Source organism: Myotis lucifugus, unplaced genomic scaffold (assembly GCF_000147115.1).
Source record: "Myotis lucifugus unplaced genomic scaffold, Myoluc2.0 scaffold_133, whole genome shotgun sequence".
NCBI lineage: Eukaryota > Metazoa > Chordata > Mammalia > Chiroptera > Vespertilionidae > Myotis > Myotis lucifugus.
The window spans coordinates 1,266,100-1,293,364 of NW_005871181.1; the positions used below are offsets into that span (position 1 = coordinate 1,266,100).

At 40.2% G+C, this 27,265-nt stretch overlaps 1 protein-coding gene across 1 annotated transcript in view; it reads right to left on the reverse strand.

Moving 5' to 3' along the window:
* Positions 1–27,265, reverse strand: part of SPATA17 (spermatogenesis associated 17) — a 64,977-nt gene that overhangs the window by 4,233 nt on the left and 33,479 nt on the right. The window contains 3 exon segments of the mRNA XM_006094329.3: positions 1,093–1,175; positions 21,410–21,545; positions 25,328–25,476. Coding sequence (XP_006094391.2) covers positions 1,095–1,175; positions 21,410–21,545; positions 25,328–25,476 — 366 coding nt within the window. The 3' untranslated portion in view covers positions 1,093–1,094.

Here is a 27,265-nt window from a genome sequence, read left to right on the forward strand (position 1 = left end):
TAAACCGGCAGTGGGACATCCCTCTCGCAATCCGGGACCGCAGGCTCCTAACCGCTCACCTGCCTGCCGGCCTGATTGCCCCTAAATGCCTCTGCCTCGGCCCTGCCACCGTGGCTTTGTCCAGAAGGACGTCCAGAAGGATGTCTGGAAGACGTCCTGTATAATTAGCACATAACCCTTTTATTAGTATAGATATGTCTTATTTCCCTTCGCGTTTTCCCTTTGAAGTTGTTAAAAAGTAGGTAGTGGTATTTGTGTTGAACACACTGACTTCCACATTGAAGCATCGTGAGTTACAAGGGGGGACAGGCGACACTGATGCTGAATGTAAGGAAATAAGTTGCTCGATCTACTCTGCCTTCCCCAGCGACCAGAGCTCTCCCGTGGCCCTGGGGGTGGGAGGGCACCTGGGGAATTCCAACTCGCATGATTTCTCATTCCTGCCTCTTCTCCTTCAGCTGTGGTGATCTGTGCTGTCTTCATCCAATACCTCCTTTAATTGGGCTGAAAATGCCAGATTACTTCCTATAAGTCTCGCTCTGATTGTAATCACGCCTCTACTTTTAAACACCTCAGCCAGTGAATGAATGCAGTCCACGCTGAGAGCTATTTCTGTGATCTTGAATTTTATGTAGGTCTTTGTTCTTCTCTGTACTTTAACAGGGATAATCAGAGACCCCAGACACTATTTACTTGGAATTCCATAAAGACACCTAGTAGCTCAAATAGCACACATATTGAATATAGTCTATTAAACTAACTGTATAAACACAGTATTGAGAAATTTAAAACAATTTTTGGAACACCATCAATGTTTTATCACTGGATAGTGTAAAACTATTATTTATTGTATTCATTAACATAAAGTAAACGTACTTCTGATTTCTGTGAGTTCTATTTCTTGTCGTGTTTTTTAGTCTATTTTGGAGATTTGAAAAATGAAACCAATGATTTTTTTTTAATGTTAAAAACCCATTGCACTAGAATTAAAATGTGCCTGGCTTTGTTATGCATTAATATTATTATAGCATGGCTTTTTAAATGCTTGATGATTAAGTTACTTAAAATACTTAGCAAAAAAAAAAAGCATACCTTTATAAAATCTGTCCAGCTTTTGAATATGACTTTCCATACTTGGAGAAGAGATCGAATGATGGTAATATAGTTTGGAAATCCTAGAATAAAAAAAGAGCAAAGATTACCACAGAGCCCTTATTGGCTTTTATTATTATTATTATTATTATTATTATTGGTTTTAAATATATATAACAATGACTAATTTTCAAAAAAGGAAAGGAAATGATTAGCTTTATTTAAATGACCTTAGTTTAATCTTTTTTATATTTATTAATTATATTTAGTGTTTACTGTAATATAATACTTTTCATATGTAAAATAACTCATTTTTAAAATGTACATTTTATGGATACAGACAACAGTATGGTAATTGCCAGAGGAAAGGGTTTGGGGGAGGTAAAATAAGGTAAAGGGGGAATAAATGGTGATGGAAGGAGACTTGACGTGGGGCGGTGAACACAATACAATCTACAGATGATGTATTATAGAATTATATACCTGAAACCTGCATAATTTTATGAACCAATGTCACCCCAATAAATGCAATAAAAATATGATGAAATACATGTACATTTCAACTTTTATTTTTTACATTTCCTTTGGATAAAAATATGTTCTAACTGTATATGCTTTAAAAGCATTAAATGCATCTAGTAGAAAAGAAGAAAGACCTAAAGTCAAGAATCTCAACTTCCACTTTAGGAAACTAGAAAACAGTGAGCAGCAGAAGAAAGACATAACCAAATCAGAGCAAAAACCATGAAACTGAAACAGAGATGAGCGAAAGTCAACAAAACCAAAAGCTGGTTCTTTGAAAAGATCAATAAAATCGATAAACACCTGGCCAGGCTAAGTGAGAAAAAAGAGAGAAGTCACAAATTAGTCACAGTTACTAAGAGAGATGGGTGGTCACTACTGGTGCCATGCACTTCAATTCAAACGATAAGTGAAGAAGTGTGAGCAACAGTGGACCACACATTGGATAACTCAGGTGACCTGGACCAATCACTTAAAAGACAGCCCACCAAAACTCACACACAAGGAGAAACACATAATCTGAATAGGCCCGTATCTATTGAAAAAAATCAAATCAGTAATTAATAACCTTCCCAGACAGGCTTTGATTCTTTCTGGTGAATTCTACCAAACAAGGAATAGATAATACTGTTCCAGAAAACGGAAGCACTTCCTAACTCCCTCTGCTTCGTCACCTAGAAAATGGAGATGTCCACCCCGGCCAGTGTTTCTTAATGGTTAAAGCATCGGCCTGCTCACTGGTCAAGGTCACATACCTGGGTTGCAGAGTCAATCCCTGGCCCAGGTCAGGGTGTGTGTGGGAGGCAACCAATCCATGTCTGTCTCTCTCTTTCTCTCTCTCTCCCTCCTCCCTCATTTCCGCTCTAAAAAAAACCAAAAGCCTCAGGAGAAGATTAGCAACAACAAAAAAGTAACTAGCTGGAAAAAAATTCATGTGAGAACGAATGCATTGCCTGGGGAAGTGGCAGCGGGGAGGGGGGGGGGATTTTTTTTTCCAAGACAATGACTAACTTTTGTCAAGGTTAGGTGATCCCGTGAGAAAGTGATCCCCCTTCCCAGAGAAGCACTGAGGGCCTCCTAGCACATCTTTCCTCCACTTTTCTTGACATTGTCTACATCTGAGATTTGGGGGATGGGATTTATGATGACTTCTTGGTGAGCTGGAGGGGAGGCCCTGGCATACCATATCTTGTTCATTTTTCTAATTACCTCCTGAAGAAGCAAACACCGTGAAGCAATACACCAGGTCATTTAAAAAGGCATAGGTGGCCCGGCCAGTGTGGCTCAGTCGGTTAAGCATTGTTTTATGCACCAGGAGGTCACTGGTTCGATTCCTGGTCAGGGCACATGCCTGGGTTTCGAGTTTGATCCCAGTAGGAGGAGTGCAGAAGGCAGCCAACCGGTGTTTCTCTATCATCAATGTTTCTCTCTCCCTCTTCCTTCATCTCTCTCTAAAGTCAATAAGAACTTTTTTTTTTTGAATAGCTAACTGAAATGAAGGGCAATTTTCTACTTACTTTAATGGCTTTAAAAGTGCAAATCTTACCCTGGGAATCAACTAGTCATTAAACCTTAAAATAAACAGTCATATGGCCTTGCCTTCATAAAAGTCAGTGTGTTTCCTTCTGTAGTCTATCATTTTCATCAAACATTTGTTTTCTACTTGTTGGTTTATTCTTTCACTGTGAAAACATGTATGATAATGTTTGGTATAAAAATCAAGAAATTAGTCTCCTGGCGGGGAGTCTGCTAACAACACCGTTTTAATCTCATCCTTCAAGCAGAGGCAGAAAACATATTAATTGCAGCTTAATTTATGCAACAAATATTTCATTTTAATTATGCTTAATTTTTGTCAAGCTATAAAAATGTCAATAGTTCTGACGCAGTGTTTGCCTACAAGTTATTTTTTTAAAGCGTAAGAATTAAAATCAAACGCTGTTTCTGAAAGAAATTATGAAAGATTTCTAATTACTGCTGATGTTTTTGGAAAAAAATTGCTACTCTAGTGGCCCCCAAATAACATCTGGGAATGTGTGAACTTGAAGCTTTATTACCCGATATTTGTAATTTCTAGTAATATACATGCATCATTAACAGGATGAAATTCTCACGGGAAGGACTGTTTAATTTTTTAATTTTTTTATTCATAGGATTTATCAGTGACTGTCATTGACTGGTGCCTTTTTGCTACAGAAGGGTTTTTGTTAATTCCTCTCAGGGAAACTAAGACAAGAATAAGTGAAACTGACTACTGCTGATACATTGGATTGAACAAAAGAACATTTACCACGAACAGAAGGGGAAAGAAAAATGTCCAGCCACCGAGGCTGAGCGGCATGAATTATATTCAGCAAAACATTAGCAAGCCCTTGCCCTGGCCAGGGCGGCTCAGTCGGTTGGGCGTCATGCCACGCACCCGAGAGGTTGCTGGTTTGATTCCGTAGGGTCAGGGTGCATGTGGGAGGCAACCGATCAATGGACATTTCACTCTCACATGGATGTTTCTCTCCATCTCCCTCTCCCTGCCTCTCTTTCTAAAAGTCAATTACAAAATCTTTTTAAACCGTTATTAAGCTCTTACGAAGTGCAAATCCTCCCCAAACACTGTCACACCTATAAAGGCTACCTCCTCCCGGAAAGCCTCCATCTTCAGATGGAAATGCCAGCTCGCTGCACTGAGCATCGGTGCCCAATCACGCTCCTCCCAGCCCTGGTCCGGCATCTGTTTTGCATCAGTGACTCCCTCCCAATGTGAGCCCCTCACTCTATGGTCAGCCTCCTGGGGGCAGGATCCTGGCCTTTTGTGTTACATCCACCCCTCCCACATTCACATATACCTGAGAATTCTCACATATACGTGAGAATATACGTGAATAAAATGTTCTGGGTGTTCTGTTTTTGGAAACATCACTCTTATTTCAAAACCCTCTTTTGTGAAAGACGTATACGCCCATATTTTAAAATCATTCGTTGGGAAAGCTTCTAGTTTTAAGCCGGCAGAGCAATTAATTTCCTGCCTTAACCTCAGAAATGACCCCCCCCCCCCCTGCCCCCGAACTTGGAGGATTATAAACATCTACAAAACGGCATCTGCAGGAATACCAGGAAACAGCAGGGGCCCCAAATCATAATCTATGTCCCGCCAGATGAGAGGGGCAGCATCCCAGACTTAAAAAGGAAGGGAGAACATGCTCTAGCCGGTGTGGCGCAGTGGATAGAGCATCAGCCTGCAGACCAAAGGGTCCCAGGTTCGATTCGGGTCAAGGGCACATACCTCGGTTGCAGGCTCTTCCCTGGCCAGGGCCCTGGTTGGGGCTTGTGCAGGAGGCAACCAATCGATGTGTTTCTTTCACATCAATGTTTCTCTCTTGTCTTTCCCTCTCTCTTCCTCTCCCCCTTAAAAAAAAAAAAAGGGAGGGAGAACAGACCAATGAAATTCCATCCTGTTCTTCCTCCCTAAGCCAGGACGCTCAGCACTGGGATCGAACTAGAAGGTCAGAGTTCAAAGTGGCCTCTGGGAAGGAGGACCTACTCTGAAAATTGGGGCGGGGGGTGGGGGTGGGGGCGCGCACAGGAGTACGTCACCCAGCATCACAAGTCTCTGAACATACTTACTTCAACTAGGCACATGTTTTACTTGGTAAAAATAGAGTAAGAAAGAAAGAATTAGTGCACCAAAAATTACCCTTAGATTTAAGTTTTCTTTCTACTAGGACACTTTAATTAACTGCATCCCTCTTAGTAATTGATGCCCTGTTTTTTATAGTTTTTATAAAATACGCAAACATATACTTGCTCATTTTTTAAAACATTTTGCTTCCATTTCTTACATTTGACATCTTTAACAACGCTTCCCATAAGCAAGTCTACATAATAAAACATATAAAAATGCAAATGAGATAGTCAACAGAAACTAATGTATTTTATAATGCCAACTCCTTTATAAGTTTTGAGAAAATTATATACACATTCACTAGTCGATGTACAATATTTAATGTCTATATCTGAGCCCAAATTACTAAAGACGATGATCTATTTTTCTGAACTCATGTCCTTTTCCCAAACGAAATCAAATGAAGAAAGCGATGGGAATTTCCTCACAAGCTATTTCATACATGGATGCCCCTGAACTTTACTGAGTCTAAACTCCAAAACATGTGCAGGTAAATCACTTTGGCATTCAAAACACTAAGGGATGTTTATTTGCTGTTGCCATTAAGAGCACAATTTATTGCGGAACATTTAAATCTAAGTCCTAATTTATTTAAACTCTATAAATGAAAGGCTGTTAAATTCGGGGACACTGACATTTGATAGATAAGAATTTCATCTCAATTTTTAATATGTTCTTTCATTATTATTTTTGAACAATATAAAATATTTGCAAGATTAAGAAGACAGAAAAATAGAATAATTTAAATGATTATGGCCTTCTGAAATTCTATGTTTGGCATGGTCAGACAGTAGAGGAGAAAAGAACTCTTGAATAAAGTTCAATTCAACTGTGTATGTATTTTTAATTATACCTCCTTTGTTCTACAGACAAGAATTTATAAGAAACAAAGTAAAAAACAAGTATGTCTCATCATGGTTGATAGGTAATAATGGTTACTAATTAGTTGATATCTCTTTTTAAATTGTACTTTACAATTAAACCATTAATATATGATATCCTCAGTAAATGAACTACATTCAATTAATCCTTAAAAATACTTGAGAAACTTTGGCTGGTTAAGTAGGCTAACCACTCCTGTAATATTACTTCATCTGCTATTCTATTGAAGAAATTCTTTTTATAAGAAATACTAGAGGCCCGGTGCATAGATTTGTGCACTGGTGGGGTCCCGCGGCCTGGCCTGCGCCCTCTCACAATCCAGGACCCTTCAGGGGATGTCGGACTGCCAGTTTCAGCCCGATCCCCACAGGCCAGGCCGAGAGACCCCATTGGTGCATGAATCCGTGCACCAGGCCTCTAGTATGCATATAAGATCTTTGGTTAATCTCTTCCCACCCTCCCCCCTCCCTGCTTCCCTCTGAGATTCATCAGTCTGTTCCATGTTTCCATGCCTGTGTGTTGTGCATTGAGCATCTGCCCCCTGGTGGTCAGTGCGTGTCATAGCTACCAGTTGAACAAACGGTCAAATGGCTGAATGGTTGAACAGTTGCTTAGGCTTTTATATATAAAGATAACATAAATTCAATATAAGAAAGAATATAAAAAGTATAAAAGTAGCAAGTTCTAAGTAGTTCAGATTTGGCACCGATGCAACAGGCTAAAATAATTTGCTAGTGTATTCACATGCCTTATAGCCATTAGCAATTTGAAGGTTAATATAAGTGATAAATAGAAAACATCTCTGAATTAAGCTTGATAAATTAAAAGTGTTTTAAACAAATCAAAATCTTACAGAGGTAATTCATAGTTTCTTTTTAACAAATAATAACCAGAATGGTCTTGATGTTATTCAATACTACTGAGTAAAATTTTGACAATATATCTTCACTTTATTTAAGAAAAGGAAAAGAAATATTGAAAAGCCACATTAAAACTTCACTTTATCAGGAATATAATATTAATATGCTAGACTGAAATAATTATGTGTAGATTCTTTTATGCAAACACTATTTAGCAATGTCGTTTAGGACATTAATGCGTGATACTTTATGTATCTCTTATGTGGACATATGTTTAGCTAACATAGATTATGACATAGGTGTTGGTCATCAATGATATTTCCAGAAACCCATTAGTTTCCAGGAGCTTGGAAGTTAATGGCCAAGGTATTTCAATTAGTGTCGTCTGCTCTCCAACTCTACGGTTAGGGCCTATCCAAATTTTCAAAACTGTTAATGTGATTTAGGGGATATTAACCTCACACAATGTCCCATTAAGCTCTTATCCATCACGGGGGCTAGTTAATTAGCCTTGGAAGAATTTTCTCTTCCAAGAATTTCACGTTTAGAGTCCTGGTGAAAACTCCTTTTTGTCTCTGCCATCAATGGCCCATGGGACTGGCTTAGGGTGTGGGAGGCAAATTGCAAACAACCACTACCACTACCACTACCTACGTCCTCATGGGCGGAGCGGAAGAAGTCATCACCAGAGGGCCCTGGGCTCAGTGACCCAGTGCATCTTCTGAGGTTTTCAAACGGCAGAACATTCTCAGTCTAAAGTAAACTGCTCTGAAATTCCTCCTTACTTCCTTAAATTCGTTTTAAATTTTTCAGTGAAAGATGACATTCAATATCATATTAGTTTCAGGGGCACAGCAGAATGGTTAGACGTTTATGTAACTTACAAGGTGATCCCCGGCAAGTCTAATACCACGCCCCATGCCCCCCACCCCAACACCATACACAGTTACTACAACCTCCTTTCTTACTTTTCACTTAATCACAAACCTTAGAGTTGGATTCATTTTGGGGTCATTAATTCTTTGAGAGGAATTTCTACCTCCCCAGGAGCCTTCAGGATAATGGGTAGAAGACACCAAATGGTTGAGCTACAGAAACCCAGCTGGCGGCAAGGCTTCCTATAGGGTCTGCAGGGGCTCGCTGCATGCGGGGGCCTCTGGGGCACGCAAACAAGAGTTGAGGAGGCACCACCGGGTTAGGACTACACGTGTTCAGTTCTTCCCCCAGGATTCGTATTGGAGAGCCAGGCAATGAGGGCGGGTGAATTGCGCTGCCCTCTAACTGAAGCCTGGAAGAGGACTTGACCCAGGAGACAGAAGACCCAGGTCCACAATTCTCTATGTTGGTAAACAGCTAAATTATTATCATTATGTATTATAAGAGGCCTGGTGCACGAAATTCGTGCACGGGTAGGGTCCCTAGGCCTGGCCGGCGATCAGGGCCTATCAGGGCCTTCCTTCCCCCGGCTGCTGGCTGCTGGCTGGGGCCTGCCTTTGTTCCATGCTGCCCCCTGGTGGTCAGTGCACGTCATAGCGAGTGGTTGAACTCCCAAGGGGACAATTTGCATATTAGCCTTTTATTATATAGGATTACTTTTGCTGTTGCAAACATCATTCGTGCTAACTTAGTCTCCAAAGGATCTGATAATGAATCTGGTCCTGCAATATAAAAAGACGTAATTGGTCACCCTAAGTCAAGTCCAACCCAACCTGAAGGATCCAATGGTGAGGAAGTAAAACACGTGCAGAACAGACGATCTATTGCTTTTGCACCTGAACTCAGTTCACTTGTGTCCAAGGGTTGAGCTGCCGCTGCAAAACTCCATCTCTATGAATCCATAGCTTACAAAATCTTACGAAGGTTATTTCATCAAATCTTCATAATAGTATCTCTGTTTTGGACCCGGGGAAATTGAAGGCTTTAGATAACTTTCTTATTAAACGACATACTGAAATTTGGTTAGAATTCTTATTACATGTCATTGGTATTATATTTGGGCAGAAACTGTTAGAGTGTTTAAATTGCATTTTTAAAAACTTGTTAACCGACTATGGTTTAGCAAATGCAGGGGTAAAGAGGTAAATCACGAAAAAGGTTTTCAGTGGATGATAACACACATGGTAAACACTTCAACAATTTTAAAGACTACATACTGAAAACTTTGGGTTCCTAGGAGGGCAAACCTCCAAGTACCCAATAATTCCTTGCCCTATTAGAACCTACTGATATATCTATGCTTAGATACTTAAGCATATACAACATTATGCCTATATTCTTGTTTTTAAGAGCTAAATTATTTTTTAAAACATTTTTATTTGATTTCAGAGAGGTATGGACAGGGAGAGAGAGATAGAAACACCAATGATGAGAGAGAATCACTGATTGGCTGCCTTCTGCACACCCCCTATGAGGGATTGAGCCCGCAACCCGGGCATATGAACTGTGACCTCCTGGTTCATAGATCGATACTCAACCACTGAGCCATGCCAGCTGGGCCAGAGCTAAATTATTTTTAAAAGCTTCCAGCTCCAATATTCTATAGTGACACGATTCCCCAGGAAGTCTTCTAAACATCTGGAAAGAATTGATAAAATCTGAGAGACTGGCATATGGGAGGGAAAAGTAGGTTTAAAGAGCGAGTTGAGATAATAAAGCATAATTATTAAGAATCTAGACTTCAGCACTGAGTAGCTTTATTTTCTAGTCTGTAAACTGAGAGGAAATGATAGCATCAACATTCCAGGTTAGCTCTGAGGATGACACAGAACTCTGGTCTCAGCGCTTCCAGATGTTTGGCTTCATCCAAGACGTAGACATTGTACAAAACGATGCTGAACGATAAACAGGCAGCTCTGCTCCCCTAACAATAAACGACCATCCACGTATTTATTTCTTAGAAACTCTAGCGGGAACTTCCGTCACTAACCACCAACTGTGACTGCATGTGGCGCTACACCTACGTTTGAGAAACATGCTGCTCGACATGACTATGCTTTACCTTTGAGCAGGACTGAAACAGTGTATCCACTTTCATTTGGGGGGTCCTTTTATTAGCTTTCTTGATCTGCTGATATCTCTAATAATAAGTGTTTTTTTATAAACTAGCCTGTGCAAGCCCTGTCCCGAGACTGTAATATTTAAAAAACAGCAACAACAACAACAACAAGTCTAAGCTTTAGGGAGAAAACCAATTACAGAAACAGCATTAAAAACGCCAAGCACCGGGCAGAAGCAATTCTGGATCAGTTTACAAAAGTGATTGATGAGACTCTAATCCAAGCTGAAGGACCCGTTTCACGACGAGCTGTGACCATTCCGCACACTTCATTAGCTGCCATAATTAGCCTGGTGTTGCAATTTGTCAGAACTGGTGGGGACAATTTTCCTCGGAATGCAAACATCAAAAACACAGGGTCTCTCAGACTTCCGAAGGGGCTGGTGAGAGGCTTTTTCTGGCCTCTGTTAACGAAAAGATTAATTATTGCTGATGGGAGGCTGGGCGGTGATTGTCACTCTGTCCATGTGCATTACTTTTAGCATTAGAGAGAGGACGTGGGTGACACCACGCCACTCCATCAAGCGGCCTCACATTGGAGCACAGAGTCGCTTTTAATATCCGGGGCATTTCTGATGGGTTTTTCTTCCTGTTTGCAGGGTCCAAGACTCACACCTAACCTATACAATAAAAGCCTAATACACAAATAGACCGAACGGCAGAACAACTGGAACAACTGAACAACCAGTTGCTATGACGTGCGCTGGCCACCAGGGGGCGTGCGTGGAACATGGCGGGCCTTGGCCACAGTGGGATGGTGGAGGAGGTGAGCAGGGGCACCAGACCAAGGTGGGCGCTGATTGCTGTCATCGGGGCGAGCCTCTGGTGCTTACTGAAAATTCTTTGCTCCCGCGCACTGCCGTCCTGCCCTGGCACTTGCACCTGCTGCCGGCGTCGGCCCTGCTTGCACCCATGGTCAGCGCAGGAGCCACCGCTCGCACCCACTGCAGGTGCCCGGTGCTGGGTCCCAATTTGCTTGGTGCCATCAGCGGCTGCGAGCAGAGCTGCCTGCCCTCATCACCCCTGAGGGCTTCCTCCACCCTCCCCCCTGCTCCTGAGGGGGCAATCGGGGCAGCAGCCGCCGCTCGCACCCACTGCTGGCACCGGCCCCAATCACTCTGCACCATCAGCAGGTGTGAGTGGGGCCAGCGCTGTCAGTGCGTAGGAGCGGTGGCAGTGGGAGTGAGGCTGATAGCAGACAGAAGACTGGGGGGGGGGCCTGGCAGGGGCACAGAGGATGGGCCTAGACCTGCCCCTGTGCCTACCGCAGCCTCGCTGCCCACAATTCCTTTCAAGGTGCACGAATTCATGCACTCGGCCCCCTAGTTCATTGATATAAGGATTTTCAAACAGCCTCCAAAATATTGAGAAGTTGGGTCGGTGTACTTTGCCTCAAGTTTTAGCTTCTTCCTTCCTTAACTGTACAGATCAGCAAAAGAGTGGTTCCGTATATTTCTATGATGGAGACATCATTCAAATACGTTTATAAATCTTCCAAGACCACATGTGTTCAACAATCTATGAAGCTACATTCATGTCACCGGTATTTATGAATAGAGCAATGTCATCTCAAGCCTGGATGAAGGGGATATACTTTGATTTTCCACAATATAAATTCATGAAATCTAATGAAGAGGGATGGAAGGAAGGGGACCCTTACTTAGTTTCCTTAAAACAAAACTGATTTAGTCCTTTGGCTATAGGCCAAGTTTATCCAAAATCAATAGTGTAATGGCTATATGCAGTGTCATTAAAATTTTTGCCAAACTCTCTTAATTTTTGATCCCCTTGGCTGTATCATTATTTAATTATGTGCATTAAGATAATTATTGCTAAGCCCAAACTATGTTTTTTTTTTAAATCTTGTTCCTTGAACTGACCTGTAAACTAAAAGGAGTAATTTAGTGATATGTGGAGGGAGGAGTCATAGCTGAAGAAACTGGTAGTGTTTTCAAATCCACTTCATAGCAGAGAAGAAGTGTTAAAGTGAAAAAACATAAAAACAACAACAAAAAAACAAAAACAAAAACATAACAACATCAGAGGACAATGCTTGTCTGAGTTTCCAGGGGTGGGGATTTCCCACAGATTCCATCACAATCAAGTCATTTTTAGCTCAAACAACTGGGCAAATATGTCACTTAGAGATGGGTTGGCCAATGGAAATACAATGTGGAAGCATCTTATATAATTTAAATTTTCGAGTAGTCATGTTAGAAATAGAAACGAGAAAGAGGTGAAATTAATTGGATGGGAATAAGATATTTTAACCCAGTAAGTCCAATTTATGGTCAAGGTGTGGGCATGTTTTGAAGTTCTTTTGTTGAGCATAACTTCAATTGGAAGGAAACATCTCCGAACTTCATGATTAGATAGAGTATCTACAATTTTTGGAAACACATCTGGTTTGACTATTGGGTGAAAAAAGTTTCGCACACCATCTTGGTTGTTTCGTTCTAGACTAGCATGAATGACTCTCAAAGATGCTGCCCCCAAATCTTGAATGGAGGCGTGCACACTCCTCTACGGTAGTCAGCCTCAGAGCCAGAGCCTTTTCAGAGAATGGCTGAGACGAAATGAGAGCAGGATATGAAATGAAAGATCCTGAAGGTAAGGAGTCAATGTAAAGTAGAAGTTTCAAAATACTTGGGAGAAGTGTGAAACCATGGCTAGGACAACACAAGGAGTTCGCTCACAGATTGGATTACCTGGAGAATTTTATTGTTATGATGCAATGCACTCGAGCCATATTGCGCACGGTGCCGAGAAGCCACAAATCCTTCTGAAGAAGCTCTTACTCCGGAAAATGAGATAAGAGGGAGATCATTAAACCGACTCTCTAATTCTGGAGGAAGTGCTCTTGCAGGCTGAAGTGGAAAATGACAATCTGTTTCCGTACAGGCGGAAATCTCTCTACACCCAGGAACATTCCCAATCTCTGCTGAAGTTCACCTCTGCTTCAAAGTCCCTAACATGACACACGGGTTTCTAACACTCCGCTGTCACAGACTGTATCAATGATGCAGACTCCAAAACACAGAACCTCAATGGTTTAAGAACAAAAAATAAAACAAAACGACAAGAGTTCAATCTAGAGATGTGCAGAAAACTTTAATACACCTTTACTCCAATCTTTGCTCTCTGACAAAGCAAGTCATTGGAGTTCTAATTCCACTGGACACTACAGACCTTAGTAAATTGTTATTTTTTAAGATGTTCGCCATTAGAACAAAAGGTTGAAATCAGATCGTGTCAAAGGTAGGGGCACTGCCATATTGAAAGGCCTAGCCCAACATTTCAACTTCTTACTCAAGTGCCACCATGGTAGTGTTTTCATTGGAATTTATTTTTATATCATTTCTATACTTGCAAAATTTGGACTCATTCCCACATCTTTATAAAGCAGACACTTGAGAGTAATAACCGTAAGCAAAAACTTAAAAAAAATTGTGACACTTTTCTTCATTTCTAAACTAAAAAACTAGTGTCCAATAAAATTGATGGCATGCAAATGTTGTTTTGCATTTGTATATTTGCACTTTTTTTTTCTTGAGAGAAGGTCTATAGCTTCAATTAGATTTTCCAACGAGTCAGATGTCAGAAAAGATATCAAACAATTCATTTGAAGTCTTAACATCATTTCTGAAGAAAAAGAGCAGTTTCTTCATAAAAACCCACATCGCCACTCTTGCATTTTAAATCAAACTTCTCACATCACATAAATGCAAGATCTGAGGTTGGCAAAGAGAAGTCAAACCACGTGGCTGAGTTGAAGAAAAGCAGACGCCTGACTTATATTAGTGACCCAGTGAGTCTGTGCGGCCGGCCAAGTCTTGGACGCAGACGGCCAAGCCCACGACCATGGAACATGCACTTGTAATGGACCCTTTGTCTGACGTCACTCTTTCTCACTATACTTCCGCAGAGAAAATAACCATAGGGTAGAGCATCACTGTGATCTGCAGATTTCAGTATTTATTTCTCCTTCCTACCCCATCCGATGATGCCTTTCCTCTATGCGGGTGTGTCCACAGCTGAGCAGAAAGGACTAATGAGCTCAATGGGCCAAGACAGACAGACCCTGAGTATATGCAGTAGACAGACTTACATCCGTTAATGTGATCCGAAGGCAACTAACTTTTTGACTCTAATGTTTATAAATAAAAACAAGTTACACTGTCATCCTATGAGGTCATGCTATATAACAACAATAAAAATGATTATTCATTTACCAAAAATTAAAAAGTACATACAGGAAAGAGGGGAAACTTGAAAAGAAGTGTCTTTCTTTGCTTTGAGTAATAGACTTTACTGAGGCAGTATTTTATGCTCTATTGCACCTGTACTAGAAAGAAGCTTTCTTGAAAGTGTGTCATCAAAAATCAATCCTTAAATTTACCAATGATTACTTTACTGTAATACTACTAAGGGGTAACTTTACGGTATATTAATACATGGGCTAGCCCAGCTGGCGTGGCTCAGTGGCTGAGCATGACCTAGGAACCAGGAGGTCAGGATTTGATTCCCAGTCAGGGCACATGCCCGGGTTGTGGGCTTGATCCCCAGTAGGGGGCATGCAGGAGGCAGCCAAGCAATGATTCTCTCTCATCATTGATGTTTCTATCTCTCTCTCTCCCTTTCCCTTCCTCTCTGAAATCAATAAAAATATATTTAATAAAACACATGGGCTACATTCTTGGATGATTTTCTTCATAGAATACCGAATACTGAACATTTAATATCTGAACATCTCCCAGTCGACAAAATCATCCAACTTCATATCCTTTTTTTTTTTTTATCAGCATCTATGTCTACTACAGATCAGTCAGATGAGAGTTCGAAAGTCAAAGCATGACAAATTTTATCAGTAATGTTTCGGGGTGAAAGAAATAAGTACATATGTTAGCTAAAAATATACCTAATATATCCTATCTTTTTTTTTTTCTGGAATACTTTTAGAATTTTTCCTGTACATTGAAATTTAGGTCATACTCGCTGTGAATATGGAAACTTACTTTCAAAACTGAGTATACATTTTATATATCACAGCCTGTACTGCCTTAATTATGCTGTTAGACCCAGAAAGTATATTCATACTTGCAGATTAGATTGCTTCCACCCTTTGGACATTATTTATGCACATTAAATGTCAACATGAAAATGACAGATGATTTCTGCATTCAATTAGAAGAACAATATGCGGTGTCTCAAAAATCATAGAGATTAAAGTCAGCAAAGTTTCGGGTCCAAACAAAAATAGTTTCAAATTCCACCTAGTTCTTTTAAAAAATTGCTATTTTGAAGAAAATGCTTTCACCTTTTTTTCAGGGTTTGTAGGTTTTAGCAATATAAATGAACTTGTACTGATTAAGTCAACAAATAAAATGGAAGCAATTTTCTTAAACAGTACACACGACATAAAAGTGGAGGAAAAAGTATATTGCAAATGCTATTTGTTCTTCATCATTGCTATCCTAAAGGTCAGCCTGACACATGGTACTAGGTTGGTGAGCTACAAAGGAATTTGGACAGATATGCCCCCAGCCCAGTCTTCCAATGATGAATCATTTGATTCATAAAGGAACATACTCAGAAAGAATATAGAATGAAAGTAATAAAACACTGAATGAATGCACATTTTTTATGTACCCTAAGAAAATTAATTTTGTACTTGGATCCAATTTTTAAATTTTTTAAGAATTGATTTTAGAGAGAGGAAGGGAGAGGGAGAGAGAGAAAAACATCAATGACGAAAGAGAATCATTGATCGGCTGCCTCCTGCACGCCCTCTATTGGGGATCGGGACTGCAACCTGGGCATGTGCCCTGACCGGAATTGAACCAGTGACCCCCTGGTTCATGGGCCGACACAACCACTGAGCCACACCGGCCAGGTTGCGAATGCAATTTTAATATCAGCATTTAACTTTTCTAAACACTAAACTTGCCAGCTACATTTAACTTCACTTGGGAGAGGAGCTCTAAAGGAAGCAGAGGGAGGAAACTGGTCTGTCTCCTGGTATTGGGCATAAGTGAGTCAGTCACTGTGGATGGAAGGGATTGGGAAGATACGGGTGTCGGGAGGAGATGAGTTCTGTGTTGAGCATAATCGGTGTGAGCTGTCGCGTGGATAAGCAAAGAAATCAATTGAAAGAGTAATACAGCCACATTTTCCCCCCCTCTAATGCTGCTTACAGGCAAGTTGCACGATTAAATGAAGAAGGGAGGCAAAGCAAGGCATTTGTAATACAACAGACAAATGACAATGCCTCGCTAGTGAGACAGCATAATAAGGACCATCTAATTTTCTCCTTAAAATCCATTTATTCTCCAAAGCCCTCGATCATCATCAAGGGAGCACATTTTTCAACCAAGGAATTACAGAGGAGGAGAATTAGATTTTATTAAATATTCCAATTGTGGTGAGCAAACTCTTCACAAATAGCTCTTGGAATAGATTTAATAAGAAAGGAAGGTCAATATTTGTATCCTTACAGCCAACATTGTGAAATATTTCGACGACTTTTGTGCCTTGATAGTATTTCATTAGTATCCTTAAAGTCAGTTGCTGATCACCTTTTAGTTAGTTAATTATCTGATATCTCATATTTGTTAAACTTCCAACACGCTAGCAGATTTAAATGTTCCCCTTTAGTATGTAACCTTATAACAGCCACATAAAAAGTAACTTGTAAATTAATGCAGAGTTAATAACATGATTATCAACCTGCCACTTATATAGCAGAAGTTACAAGTTGTAGCAATATGGCTTCCAGCATCTTTTTTAGGGTGACTATCAATGTCTAGTTAAGTAACTCTGTGAAGAATGTCTTTATAACGCCGAAACCGGTTTGGCTCAGTGGATAGAGCATCGGGCTGCGGACTGAGAGGTCCCGGGTTCGATTCCGGTCAAGGGCATGTACCTGGGTTGCGGGCCCCATCCCCGGTGGGGGATGTGCAAGGGGCAGCTGATCGATGTTTCTCTCTCATCGATGTTTCTAACTCTATCTCTCTCCCTTCCTCTCTGTGAAAAATCAATAAAATATATTAAAAAAAAAGAATGTCTTTATGAAAAGATATGCTGTTTTTAGGCATAATGGGGAAAATATTCAGTTAAGTGTGTTCAAATAAATTAAATCCACAATATTAATTTTCACGATAGAACAATTTCTTCAAATGAATTCGCCAGCAGGAAGCCCAGAAGTGAAAAATGTAACTGTTGTTATTCTGGATTAGCAATAATGCAGAGAAGACTCGCATATGTTGAACTTTTAGAGACAAACTTCACGAGGAACGCTTCATAATTGGAGTTCAAAACTTTCCGAAGAAAAATTTCATAGGCAAGGTGTAAAACCTCTGGTTGCCAAATGAAGATCCTGGCCCTCACCACAGTGCCAGGGGCACATCTGGGGCAAGCGTCCTACCTGGGCTGATGCAAATCTTACCAATCTCAGGAGAAAACATTGGCCATCCTCTCTTTAGAGCTGGGTGTCCGCAGTAGGAGGCGTGCAGGAGGCAACCAATCAATGATTCCCTCTCATTATTGATGTTTCCATCTTTTTCTCTCTCCCTCTGTCTTCCTCTCTCTGAAATCAATAAAACATATTTAAAAAACAATAATCGGCCTTAACCGGTTTGGCTCAGTGGATATAGAGCGTCGGCCTGCAGACTCAAGGGTCCCAGGTTCGATTCTGGCCAAGGGCATGTACCTTGGTTGCGGGCACATCCCCAGTAGGGAGTGTGCAAGAGGCAGCTGATCGATGTTTCTCTCTCATTGATGTTTCTGACTCTCTATCCCTCTCCCTTCCTCTCTATAAAAAAATCAATAAAATATATTAAAAAAACACACAAAAAAACAATAATCTGATAGATCTCTCAATCTCAGACTTTATTGCAGCTACAAAATAAATATATTAAATGGCTTACCATGCCTTATAAAAATGCATTCCATTACGTTTGCTCATTACTCAAAAGTAATATTTTAGATTCAAATGCAAATCGAGCCCTTAGGTTAAGACTTACAGACTAATACGGTCTGATCTAATCTACCGAAAATCTTGGACACATCATTGCACATCATTTCATTCATAAGTTAAAATTCAAATCAGAAACTCTTTCAAAGCCACTTTTAAAGCCATAATTGAAAAGTACTACACAATGTAAGAAATCTATTAGAAGCAAGACAGTGGTTACAAAGCAAAGGTCGTATAAACATATTCATCTCAACAGTTCACATTTAACCATTCCATAGGTTACATATTTTTCCTGCCAATGACATGCCAATATTTGGCTCTGTGCAATGTTCTAAAGTGCATAACAAACTAGACAGAGTATATATAAATATTACACGCAAAGATAAATGGACCTATTGATTTATAATAAAAATTATATAAACGTATACTTTTCCTGAAACCTACTGACCCCAAGAAGTCTGACACCAGGGTCATAAAAGGGAGGAAATGAAAGAATTTCAGTCCCCGATGTATTAGTGAGAGAGAAAAAGGAAAGAAAAAAAAAAAGAAGCCCTCCAACTGAATATTGGATTATTGCAGGCCATCCTCATAAGCAAAATATTTCCCCTCAATTACGCCTAATGATTTAACTGTTTACACTCACTAATGAAATGAAACAACACAGAACAAACAACTGCAAGGGGCTGTTTTTCCGCCAGTGCATCGTCATCTATCAACACGTACGGGAAGATTCTTAAAATTCTGTGAAGCTGGCCTGTTGCAACCGAGAGGCGTATTTTATCGCAATCGGGGCATAGAAGTAAAATCGCCCCTAGCCGAGGCGTGTGGCTCCACGTACAGCGCAGCCGTAATGAGGCCCACACGCCGGCCGGGCGCATCAATTACCATCATCATAATCACGGTCGTTAGGCTGCACGCTCATTACGACCGGGGTCCCGGTGACAGCGGATTCAATCACCGGGTGCGACGGGCAAGCAGCCCCGGTCCCACCCAAGTTTCTGCAGACGGCGATGTGCCACATTAAACCTCTGATACGTTCCACATCCCCCTCCATTCCCGGAGCCCTCGGCGGCAGAGGTCAGCTTTATGTTCTGTGCAATATGCTTAGGCCTCTAAATTAATCCTCTGGAGTGCTGGATGTTTCTATGCTTTGGAGCTTCTAGGTTCTTGTTTAGGACCAAAATGCACGTGAACAAAACAAAACACACAAAAAAGAAGGCTGCTCTGCAGGTGTCACTCACCAACAATAAAGCAGGTCGACATCAGTCTCTTCCCGAGTTTTGCCAACAAAGGAAAACATGAACAGTCCCACTAAAGTCAGTTGTCTAAAGTGAACATAAAAACTAATTCCAATTAAGATAAGAGGGGCCTGGCCCTAGCCGGTTTGGCTCAGTGGATAGAGCGTCGGCCTGCGGGCTGGGGGGTCCCGGGTTCAATTCCGGCCAAGGGCACATGCCCGGGTTGCAGCTCGATCCCCACTAGGGGGCGTGCAGGAGGCAGCCAATCAATGATTCTCATCATTGATGTTTCTCTCTCTCCCTCTCCCTTTCTCTCTGAAATCAATAAAGAAATCTATTTAAAAATATATAAAAAACATGTTTAAAAAAAAGGTAGAGGGGCCTAGGTCATCATGTCTGCATTGGTTAACACAAACATATGTAAATGTTTTTACAATCAAAAGGATGTTTTTAGTATACGGAGCTTTTAATTGTCCAACACTTTTAGATCTACCCAAATAGATTAAATTAATAGCGACTGGTACATTCCCCTTATTAAGTTTCACTTCAATTTCAGATATTGAAACGAGCACAATGAAGAATTTATAAATACAAAGTAGATACCAGCACTTAAAAAGTTTGGCCACTTAACACACAAGTTAACTCCGGGCATTTTACAAGTACATCAAAGAAATATGATTAAGTTATATATCATTTGTACTTTATTTTTTAATAATTGATGTCTATACTTTCAAGAAGAATGATATATATGTTATTTTTCATTATTATCATACTTTCAGTAGAAAATAGCATTATTTGCTCTTAACTCCCTGACTTTGTGATATCTTTGTATAGTGTTATTCATATTACTAAATTAAAAATAAAGCAAAAATATTTGACATATTCATCAATCTTGTGTGATGTAATTCGAGAAAGATTAACATTTGCTTTTCTCTCAACTGACACCCTTCAAAACAACTGTGTGACAGATTATTTGAAAATTATAATCTCTCTGCTTAAAGATGGTAGAAGAGAAAGACAGTTCTCTGTGTAGACAATCTTCAACCATGATGGAAAGGGTGAAGAACAGGAACCAAAAATACTTGAGCTGTTACTTGGCTGAAAGCAATCTATTGTGCTCAATTACATCATAAGTGCATTTACAAGTTTTTAATAGTCCGTCTTCCCCCAGCAGAAGCCTAAAACCACTCCAGCCTTTTCCTTCTTCAACATTCTGAACGTCACAACTCCAACCTCCCTAAAACTGTCTTTAATCAACTAAAAATAAGTAAATTGTGGCCTCCAATTTCTGAGATCAAGAAACAAAGTTTTATTTAAAAAAAAGAAAAAGAAGCCTGATTTTAGCAGTTTATGGGGTACAACAAGTCTCACCCAAATCACTTAATATCAAATTGAAATAAAAAATATTTTTAATAATTCTAAGGTTTACATATCAATAATAGAATGACTACTTCGGTATTGTGCAGGTTATACTGCTACAGAGAGGGATGACTTGTTTATTTAATACCGTTATTTGAAGAGATTAGAAGGAAGGTGGGACGAAGTAGGAAAGGAAGGGAGAAAATGAAAGGAGGGGAGGAGAGAAAGAGAAATTTAAATTTGCATTTAATGTTTTTCTACGTGGTTTTGTGTAGGGTTAAGTGGACTAATGATTTATTAAAATTTAAAGAATTCCTATACATTTCTTGCTTAATTTTCAGGGTCTACAAGAACAATTACTCATCACTAATTCTTTAACTATATGTACATTCTAAAAGTACAGAAGGGTACACAATGACTCCTAAACAACAACAACACCCAAATAAACTATTTTTCTTTTTAATGAGTATCCAAAAATCTCTACATCTCCATAAACTGCTTACTTAAGTGAGATACAGGCGTATTCTTGGAATATGTCAGGATGCATGGAGTGAATCTGTTGTAGAAAGCCAACAAGTACCATATTCTTTTAGGAAGAGACATTTGCATAAGGATCTTTGTTTTTCTGAAGTAGCTTCATATCCAATGGTGAGTCGTTTGTATTTTAGAAGGTATTAATTGTAATTCATATTTGTTGTCTCTTTTAGCCTTTTCAAGGGGACACTATTTTTTTTTAATGTTGCGTCAACTCACCTTGCCACCGATCCACTTGTTGGGGCTTTCATCTCTGAAACGGTGATATCCATAAGCGCCAGGACCATACTTGGTTGATGAATGCATTGATGGAACGTACCTTTCATTCTTATGGTAGGAAGAGAATGGCAAAAACCTGAAAGAACAGTAAGGTGTTATTCTTCATTGGATTTCTAGAGGCGTTTGATTAAAAAAATAAAAATTCAGCCTGGCTGGTGTGGCTCCGTGGTTGAGCATCAACCCATGAACCAGAAGGTCACAGGTTCTATTCCCAGTCAGGGGACACGCCTGGGTTATGGACTCGATCCCCAATGGGAGCATGCAGTGGTTTATACAAACACGTCATTACTTGAATGTCTGGGCAGTTGAAGAACAACTGGTAGAGGTCTCAGAAAGCACAATTTAAAAACAGCCAATTAGCTTCAGGGAAAAATGGGACCATTGCAAATCTATAGTCTTGATGCACTGAGAATTAACATACTTCCTATTTTTTCCCAAATAAGAAAAATTACACTTACCATTTTTTTTCTGATAACTCTCTTTTATTTCCCCCCATTTTTATAGGCACTTATAATTCTAGATTCTCCTCCAACCCATCTATTTCACTGGCAGATAATTCAAACCGACAAATTATGAACCCCAGTTGCCTGTTGGGTCAAGCCTACATTCTTCAGCCCGGCTGTCAGGCCACCCAGCATGCACTGGGTCGGTCTGCCCTCCTACCACTCCTGCTCTGTCCTAGTTTTATGACGTGTTGGTCTGCATACACTAAAATCGTATGTAATATTCTCAGGAAGTATTCCAAATTGTCCATTATGTCGATGTTATACATCTTAAAGTCTTTAGACTTAGAGGTCTGTAATAACAAAATCCCACTATTCTGTGGTCATTTATTGAAGACAAAAAACATTCTATTTTCAAGTCAACACGGGACAACGAGAGAGCAATCGTCACCGTACAGCTAAGAAAAGGATCTTTTGTAGACAGATTCTAGAACTTCTTAATGATACACAAGCTTATTATCTGTATCCCCAGTGTTCTAAAGCACCAGACTTCATTAGGAAAAAAAAAATTAAGCTGGAGAAATGGAGGCAGCTCTTTGCAAATTTCCGCTGGAAATGGGCTGGGAAAGGCAGAAGTCTGGATCAAAAGAGGGTAATCATGCTAACTGTGCCCCGAGCACTGCGTGGGTGATACGATTTGCACACTAACTACCTCTCTCATTACTGCTTGTTTGGAGTGTTCTGTGTTAATGGGGTTAGCTAATCTAGTATTTTAACTTAAAAAGGCTCCGCTGATTAATAAATGTTGCACACTGTGCTAGTAATTAAAACAAATGGGAGAGTTACAAATAAAAGTTGAATTGTTAAGAAAACACTCTCTGAAAACATATGATAATGCCTATTTACCATAATACAATAACCGTTCAGAAAGCATGCAGATTGCAGAGGGCTAAAGTGTTTGAAGAATCACATAAGTAAAAAAAAGTTTGGAGGCGTGTTGAACTTCCTTATCACTGTTCTTTGGTAATAAGCAGAACCAGGTCTCGTTTCTATACACTACATTTAAAAAGCATTTTTTTTTCTGTTTATCCTCAATTGAGGATAATTTTCCATTGATTTTTAGAGAGAACGGAAGGGAGAGAGAGAGAAAGAGAGAGAAACCCTGATGTGAGAGACACATATAGACTGGTTGCCTCTGACTGGCGTTGGGGATCGAACCTGAAACTCAGGTATGTGCCCTTGACCAGACGGAATCAAACTTGAGACCAGAAGGGCTATATTTTAAATTGTGTTCTTTAATTAAAATTCTAAATATTTTGCTTAATAACTATGATACCGTAGCAACCAGTTAATCACACAAATGCATAGCCACATGCAGAAGCTGCAACCGTGAATTGGAGAGATATTTAAAAGGCAGAAAGGAGAATCTGAGGACCAATATGACGCTGGAGAAGGAGAACAGAGAAACTCACGTATCCCTACCCTGGGTAGCGTGTTGGGCCTGCAATTCACACTCAAAACAAGAAGCAGGCCCTGGCCGGTTTGGCTCAGTGGATAGAGCGCCGGCCTGCGGAATGAAGGGTCCTGGGTTCGATTCCGGCCAAGGGCACATGTCCGGGTTGCATGCTCGATCCCCAGTAAGGGGCGTGCAGGAGGCAACCAATCAATGATTCTCTCTCATTGTGGATGTTTCTATCTCTCCTTCTCTGAAATCAATAAAAAATATATTTATGGATGTTTCTATCTCTCCTCTCTGAAATCAACAAAAAATATATTTAAAAAGAATGAGAAGAAGAAGAAAAAGAAGGAGGAGGAGGCTAGTGTGGGACATTCTGAGTCTGGGACACACAGTGGAGATGCAAACAAAGATGACCTTTGGAAATATAAATCTGGGATGTTGCAGTAAGAACTTAGAGCTCTAGGGAGGGGAAGCCATTGGCATAGAGTTGGTAGTTGGTGTCTTTTCAACAGAAGCAATCAGAGAGATTAAGGAAGGAAAGAAGAAAGGAAAGAAAGAGAAAGAACAAGAGTGGAATACTGAATCCTGCCATCAGCTTAGTTCCATCCCACTACCTGTCACCAAAATGATTGCAATATTCTCCTACTGGGTTTCCTTTCTTCCAGCGTATTTCTTCTTAAGGACATCTATCTCACAATCAACAAATTCATATTCTTTTTACAGCATCCTCTTACTCAAAAGCCTTAAATAAATCTCCATTATCTACCGATAAACCCTCAGGTCCTCGGCCACTGCCTCTCATGTAAAAATTAGTTTCTGTCAAACTGGTCCTGTTGTTCTGTGAACTTTTCCTGCCAACATGTTTTTTTAGTTTTTAAACGAACCACCTGCTTTTATCTTTTCTTTTCTCTACCAAAATCCAGATCGCCCCAAACCAGAGCAAACTCTACATTAAAAAATAAAAGTCATGGCACTGATGGTCTTTGACACACGCTTGACCGTTTTTCTGGAGCTCTCCTATGACAACGCTTGCTCAGAATTGCATTAGGTTTCCTGGTTCGGTTCAAGCTAGAAGCACAGACATCCATGAGAATAGAACCTCTGTTTGCCTTGGTGCTACGTCCCGGAGCCTAGGACTATCTCTGACATGCACACAGTTGCTGGATCAGTAAATGCCAGTGTTGCCCAGCCACTGTGGCTCAGTGGTTGAGCGTCAACCCATGAGCCAGGAGGTCACGGTTCCATTCCTGGTCAGGGCACATGCTTGGGTTGAGGGCTCGATCCCCAGAAGGGGGCGTGCAGGAGGCAGCTGATCAATGACTCTCTCTCATCATTGATGTTTCTATCTCTCTCTCCCTCTCCCTTCCTCTCTCAGAAATAAATAAAAACTTATTTAATAAATGCCAGGGCTTCTCATAAAAGTTACTTGTCAGTTATTTACTAATTGCTGATGTAATATCCTGGCTTTATGAACGCAGGCCTAGAAATGAGGAAAACCATTTCTTCAAGAGACAAGAGAAAGTGGGATGAGCTTCTTCAGGATCAAGAACAAACAAACAAAGCTTTGAAGCGACTTCTCAAAGAAATCCTCTGCGATCCACTCTCTGTGTCAAATAGTACCATCCCCTCTTCCTACGCTTATCTTGAAGAACATGTTGAAGACTGTGACCTCATTTGGAAATACGGTCATTGCAGAAATAATAAGTTGAGATGAGGGTAGGGTGGGCCCCTGATCCAATTCGACAATTGATTACACATAGGCAGTCAACATCCTCATCAATACTGTCCTATCGAAAACATTTGCACGTCGTCGAAAATGGTTGCTGTGAGAGAGGTCACGGGGACCTGACCTGTTCTCACAAATAAAAGATTCTCTGCAATATCAGAAATGGGAAATGGTGGATACCTTCAGGCCCCAAACACGGGATAGCTGCTTTTTTTAAGCTAAGGACTCACATGTTCTCCTGAACGTTCCTTGACAATTCCAATCTTCTGAATTCACTTCTGGCTTCTTTTAACGTATCGATTGGCTCCGCCACCCGCAACGTTGGCTCCAAGGGCTTGTAGCGCTGCTTCAATACGTCACTGACGTCACGAAAGGGCCCCTGGCAAGACAGGATGTTTCATTACGGAGGATTCCTTTACCGTGTTATTGATGATCGAGGCTACCGAATGCCTACAAAGCACAGCAAGTTTAGCAAATCAATTTTTTAAAATAGATTTTTATTGATTTCAGAGAGGAAGGGAGAGAAAGACAGCAACATCAATGATGAGAGAGAATTGTGGATGGGCTGCCTCCTGCACGCCCCACACTGGGGGCCGAGCCCACAACCCGGCATGTGCCCTGACCGGGAATCGAACTGAGACCTCCTGGTTCATAGGTTGACGCTCAACCACTGAGCCACGCCGGCCGGGCCTAAGTTACAACTCGTTATTCTCTGAATTAAAAAATACATGACACAATATTGCATCTTCAAGAAATGTCCACACTAGTACAAGTGATGATATTGAAAATGCGTTACATTAATTTTCTGCGCATCAAAAGAGTTTTTATGCTAAAACTGGTAAATCTATAGTTATAGTTGCTCTACTTTCAAATTTTAAAAACCATGTTTCGTTGAACATAATTTGAAAAGAATCCTTTCCCTTTTTGAGTAAAAATAGTAGAAACAATTCTGAGCTTAGCTTTCAAAGAACACTGCTACCAATAGAAAAAGGATACAATTGTTTTTTCACTAAAATAAGGCTTTTAGGTGAATGTCAAATCTTCTATTTTATTCTTTCTTGTGTTCTTTATTTAAAATTCTTTGACACAATAGCAACCATGCAATCACACAAATGCACAGCCCAGTCCAGAAGCCACAGCTGGAAAAAGTGATTCACCACATATCCTGCCTTTAAATTAGTAGATACTTATATACCAGTTATGGGAATCCACTGGTTGTCTGATGAATTAGCATCACATAATGCACAGTACAAGTCAGAGGTGGCTCGGGATTTTGCTGTGGCATTAAGTACATATTGTTTTCTCTTTTTGTCACCCTTGTGCAGGAGAGAAGTGATGGAAAGGGGACCAAGATTTCTAGTCCGATCCCTTATCCTTCCTTAACTAGGTTATCCCTAACGGGCCACAGCTGGAGTTCCTGCCGGCGCTGAGGGAAGACAGTGGGCTAATAAAAAGAAATGATTCACGCCTCATTTCTGTTCACTTATGTTTTACATTAATAGAAACCAATAATAGGAACCAGTTACCATAAAAGTCATGGACCGTAAATAACACAAATGGCAAATAAGTATCATCTAGTACTTTTCACAGCTGGACAGGAGGATTGCTATATTGGAAAGGAGTTAATGAATTTTTATTGGAACTTTATTTTTTAAAGATACAGTAACATGATTCCAAGTTCACTATTAATATATATACATATGTACATATGTGTGTGTATACATATATATATATATACACACACCATATAATATATATAACATATACATCCCCATTTGATATATATGTTTATATATATCTTTTATTATGAACTTTAATTTATTATATATAACTAGAGGCCCAATGCATGAAATTCATGCAAAAGTAGGCCTTCCTTCTCCCAGCTGCCATCACCGGCTTCCCCCTGGCAACCGGAACCTGGGCTTCTCTCTGGCCCCTGGCAGGCATGCAGGACCTCGGCTTCCCTTGCAGCCCCAGCTTCGTCCGAAAGGTCCTTCGGAAGGACTTCTGGTTTAGTTAGCATATTACGCTTTTATTATTATAGATTACTAATATATTTATGTACCTTTATATATTTTATTTACTATATATTTGATGTATATATATTTTTTAATATATTTTTATTGATTTCAGAGAGGAAGGAAGAGCGAGAGAGAGATAGAAACATC